The sequence below is a fragment of the Eriocheir sinensis genome, unplaced genomic scaffold (genome assembly GCF_024679095.1).
Source record: "Eriocheir sinensis breed Jianghai 21 unplaced genomic scaffold, ASM2467909v1 Scaffold653, whole genome shotgun sequence".
In the NCBI taxonomy this organism is placed as follows: Eukaryota; Metazoa; Arthropoda; class Malacostraca; order Decapoda; family Varunidae; genus Eriocheir; species Eriocheir sinensis.
Genome location: NW_026112002.1, coordinates 40,001 through 45,000, shown reverse-complemented (window position 1 = coordinate 45,000; position 5,000 = coordinate 40,001). Strand labels below are relative to the sequence as shown.

Sequence of the window (5,000 nt, the reverse complement as noted above, 5' to 3'; positions counted from 1 at the left end):
AGAGGAGGAAGAGGAGGAGGAGGAGGACCAAGAAACGGAATAGGTAATCGTTAATTGACGGGTGGGGCCTCCTCCTCCTCCTCCTCCTCCTCCTCTTCCTCGAACCCAATCTTCTCTTCACCATCATCCACTTTTCCTTCCTCCTCCTCCTCCTCCTCCTCCTCCTCTTCCCTTCACCCCTATCTCCATTACCATCACCTTCTCCTCCTCCTCCTCCTCCTCCTCCTTTATTAAATCATTATCTTATATATTTTAGTAGTAGTAGTAGTAGTAGTAGTAGTAGTAGTAGTAGTAGTAGTAGTAGTAGTAGTAGTAGTAGTTTTGCTTATCCTTATATTGTCCAAATCCCTTTTGCAAGAGTTAACCAGCATCTTCACTCTTTCATCCGTGTGCTGTCCAACTCCCTGATGCAAGAGTTAACCAGCATCTTCACTCTTTCATCCCTGTGCTGTCCAACTCCCTGATGCAAGAGTTAACCAGCATCTTCACTCTTTCATCCCTGTGCTGTCCAAATCCCTGATGCAAGAGTTAACCAGCATCTTCACTCTTTCATCCCTGTGCTGTCCAACTCCCTGATGCAAGAGTTAACCAGCATCTTCACTCTTTCATCCCTGTGCTGTCCAACTCCCTGATGCAAGAGTTAACCAGCATCTTCACTCTTTCATCCCTGTGCTGTCCAACTCCCTGACGCAAGAGTTAACCAGCATCTTCACTCTTTCATCCCCATTTTTTTCCTTTTTTTTTTATAGTGTTGCTTTCGATAACACACACACACACACACACACACACACACACACACACACACACACACACACACACACACACACACACACACACACACGGGTACTTACATATGTGCGTTTCCAGGTTACGTACACAAACACAGGTGAGAATTTGCTTACCTGAGGAGGGAGAAAAAGTTAATTAGTGGAGGTAAAGGTCTCTCTCTCTCTCTCTCTCTCTCTCTCTCTCTCTCTCTCTCTCTCTCTCTCTCTCTCTCTCTCTCTCTCTCTCTCTCTCTCTCTCTCTCTCTCTCTCTCTCTTACCTTATGGGCCAAGTCTGTGTGTTGGGTGATGGCCGCCACTCTCTCTCGAAGCGCCGCCCATTTCTCCGACAGTTTCGCCACTTCCCGCCTCACCGCACGCGTCAGGTCCCTCGCCGTCTCATCCCCACGGTACCTCGCATCCCCATCCAACTCCCTGCCAGCTGGGGAGGAGGGGAAGCACGTGGAAATAGGGGAAATGGGGGGAAATGTGAGGGGATGTATGCGGGCAAGTTGGAGACATGGTGAGATTTGGTTTGGTCTGCCTTGAAATGTCTGGTTTTCTGTGGAGGTGTTTTGGGCTCCGTTTTCTCTTTGTTTTGATGGTGGACTTAGGAGGAGGAGGAGAGGAAGAGGAGGAGGAGGAGGATGACGGAGATGAAGAGAGAGGAAGAACGAAGGAAAGAAGGAAAATTAAAAGAACAAGAGGAGGAGGAGGAGGAGGAGGAAGGGAGGAACAGGGAAAGGAAATAGGAGGAGGAGGAAGAAGAAGAAGAGGAAGAGGAGGAGGAGGAGGAGGAGGAGGGGGAACAAATTTATAGAAGAAATAATGAAGGAAGGAAAATGAGAAGATGAGGAGGAAGAAGAAGAGGAGGAGGAGGAGGAGGAGGAAGAAGAGATATGAAGACATTATACTGAGAAGGAAGATGAGAGGAGGAGGAGGAGGAGGAGGAGGAGGAGGAGGAGGAGGAGGAGGAGCAGAGATGAGGAGAAAGATTATTGTAAGAAAGGAAGAAATATAAGAGGAGGAGGAGGAAGAGAGAGAAAGAAACAGATTATATTGCAAGGGAGGAGGAGGAGGAGGAGGAGGAGGAGGAGGAGGAGGAGGAGGAGGAGGAGGAGGAAGAAGAAATAAAGACAGAAAATGAAAAAGGAGAAAATAAAATAAATCTCTCTCAAGGAAGGAAGGAAGGAAGGAAGAGGAGGAGGAGGAGGAGAAAGAAATAAAGAAAGAAAATGAAATGGGAGAAAGCAAATAAAATAACTCTCTCTCTCTCTCTCTCTCTCTCTCTCTCACACACATACCCTCCCTTTCTCTCACAAATTCTCTCCCCTTTCTTTCTCTCCCCTTCCTCTCCCTCTCTCTCCCTTTCCCTTCCTCCCCTCGCTCATCTCACACATACACTCCCTCTCTCTCAAATTCTCTCCCTTTTCTCTCTCTCCCTCTTTCTCTCCTCCTCTTTCCTCCCAACACACATTATACCAAAAACACTCACTTACCCTTCCCTCCCTTTCTCTCCCTTCCTCCTCCTCCTCCTCCTTACCTTCGCTATCGCTGGTGTCACTTAAAGGTGGTTCAGAGGCGATCAGCTGGCGTCCAGACTTTAAATTTGACTCAATGACCGGCTGCTTCTCCTCAATGACCCTTCTAAAGCTGGCCAGGTCCTCGGCGTACTTAGCGAGCGCCGCGGGGTCGCCTACAAGCGGTCCGAGGGCTGTGAGTTCTGTGTCTTTACGAATCACCCACTCAATTAGCTCGCGAAGGGACAGCAGAAGAGTGGTCCAGTTCTCGCTGTTCCCTTCCAGTCTGTTTCTGTTTGGGGTGAGAAAGGGAGTGGGGTGAGTGGGGTGATGAGAAGGGGTGTATTAGGGTTATGAGTGGGGTGAGAGGATGTGAGTGGGGGTGGTGGATGGGGTGAGGGGAGAATGAGAGGGGTGAGACTTACCTAACCTAACCTAATCTACCCTAACCTACCCTAACCTATCCTAACTTACCCTAATCTAACATGTCTCCCTCTCCCCCTCTCTATCTCCCTCCCCCCTTCCCTCCCTCTCACATACTTTTCTCTCACTCTCCCTTTCTCTCTCACATTCTCCCTTCCTCTCGTACATCCCCACCTCCCTTTCTCTCCATTCCTCTCCCTCACCCTCCCTTCCCTTTTTCTCCTTCCCTCTCTCTCTGTCATCTTTCCAAACACTTCTCCCTTCCCTTCCTAACAGGGTTGGGTCCACGTACATGTATTTGGACTTGTACTAGGAGTTTTAAAATTCAATTGTACTTGTACTTGTACTTAGACCCAAAGTTCTTGAAAAAAATGCCTAGTACATTCAAGTACAAACAAGTACATTGTATTTTATCAAAAGTTCCATACTGTATATAGCTTCTAGTGAACTTTGTGATGACACAGTTGGGTAAATACGTAGATGAGTGTTGTGACTGTAGTGTAGCATTATCATGTCTCACTAACGTGTATACACGAAAACTACCAACTTTCGTGCTTTACGAATCTGTGACAGACTTTTTTTATCACGTAAAGTACTTGTACTTAAGTACACTGAAATGTACTTGGACTTAAGTACATAGAAAAGTGACTGTACTTGTACTTGAAAAATATCCAGGTACTTGGACTTGGATTTAAGTACAGTCGCCTTACTTAGACCCAACCGTGCTTCCTAACATTACTTCCTCTGTTTTACACTGGAGCGTATTGGCTGTACAGGCAGCGCCACGTGTGGCCACTCAACTCCAAGCTGTCCTTTCCATAGAGTTCAAGTTATAGACTTGAGTGCGTCTGAGGCTGTCTCAGGGATACACGGCCATGGTGCCGCCGTCGCCCCAAGCCGATGATTGCACACACTTCACTCCTACCCGATTTCAGTTTTCCTCCATGTCAAATAGTAGAGTCAGGAAATCGGGTAGGAGTAAAGTGTGTGCAGTCGTTGACTTGGAGCGGCGGCGGCACCAAGGCCCTGTATCCTGGGGGCAGCCTCAGACGCACTCTAGTACAGAACTTGAATTCCATGGAAAGTACTGCTTTGACAGTTCACGGAGTGGCCACGCGTGGCGCTGCCTGCATAGCCAATACAGTCCATTCCTTTCTCTCTCTCATCTTTCTTCCTTCACCTCATACTCTCTTAAAAGCTAACCAAACCTAACCTAACACAACCCTCCTCTTCTCCCCCTCTTTCTCTCCCTTCCATTCCCTTCTCTCTCTACCCCCCAAACCTAACCTAACAATACCCTCCTCTCCCTCCTCCTCCTCCTCCTCCTCCTCCTCCTCGTCCTCACCTGATGGCAATGCTCTTGTGCTTCAGAGTGTTCCAGCGGTGGTTCATCTCCTCCAGGCGGCGCTGTAGCATGACCGCCTCCTCCTGGTTCTCCAACGTGCCCAGCAGCTTCTGGCCCGTCGCGTTGAGGCTGGCCAGCACATCCTTGTGGCTCTCGATCTCGCTCTGAAGGTCCTGGGGATTAAGAGGAGAAGGTGAGGGTTAGGAGAGGTAGTGTGAGGACGGAAGAAGAGAAGGTGAGGCTTAGGAGATATGTTTGAGGCAATTAGGGGAGAAGGTGAGGTTTAGGAGATATGTTCGTGGCAAAAAGGGAAGAAGAGAAGGTGAGGTTTAGGAGATATGTTTGAAGAGAAGGTGAGGCTTAGGGAGATATGTTTGAGGCAATGAGGTTTAGGAGATATGTTCGAGGCAAAAGAAGAGAAGTTGGAGATATGTTCGAGGCAATAGGAAGAAGATAGGCTGTGGGTTTAGGAGATATGTTTGAGGGCTGGAAGAAGAGAAGGTGGGGTTTAGGAGATATGTTCGTAAGTAAAAGGAAGTTAAAGAGAAGGTGAGGTTTAGAGATGTTTGATAGGCAATAAGGGCAAAGAGAGATATGTTCGTGGCAAAAAGGGAAGAAGAGAAGGTGAGGTTTAGGAGATATGTTTGAGGCCATAAGGGAAGAAGAGAAGGTGGGGTTTAGGAGATATGTTTGAGGCAATAGGGAAGAAGAGAAGGTGAGGTTTAGGAGATATGTTCGTGGCAAAAAGGGAAGAAGAGAAGGTGAGGTTTAGGAGATATGTTCGAGGCAATAGGGAAGAAGAGAAGGTGGGGTTTAGAGGATATGTGAAGGGCGATTAGAGAAAATTTAGATGTGAGATTTAGGAATTATTTATTTCTGCGTTGAGATGAAAGTATAAAGAAGAGAAGGTGAGGGTTAGGGGATTTGAGTATAAGAGATGAGGAAGA

The 5,000-nt window shown here is 47.6% G+C and overlaps 1 protein-coding gene and 1 long non-coding RNA gene across 2 annotated transcripts in view; one reads left to right on the top strand and one right to left on the bottom strand.

Annotated features, from left to right (window-relative positions):
- LOC126993666 (dystrophin-like) overlaps positions 1-5,000 on the bottom strand; it is a gene marked incomplete at its 5' end in the record, with an annotated part of 64,773 nt that overhangs the window by 39,059 nt on the left and 20,714 nt on the right. The window contains 3 exons of the mRNA XM_050852827.1: positions 1,047-1,207; positions 2,309-2,577; positions 4,054-4,226. Of these exons, the coding sequence (XP_050708784.1) occupies positions 1,047-1,207; positions 2,309-2,577; positions 4,054-4,226 (603 nt within the window). The remainder of the gene's footprint in view (positions 1-1,046; positions 1,208-2,308; positions 2,578-4,053; positions 4,227-5,000) is intronic.
- Positions 4,649-5,000, top strand: part of LOC126993670 (uncharacterized) — a 1,415-nt gene continuing 1,063 nt past the window's right edge. The window contains exon 1 of the long non-coding RNA XR_007748131.1: positions 4,649-5,000. This exon is cut by the window's right edge and continues 238 nt beyond it. This is a non-coding gene — a long non-coding RNA (uncharacterized LOC126993670).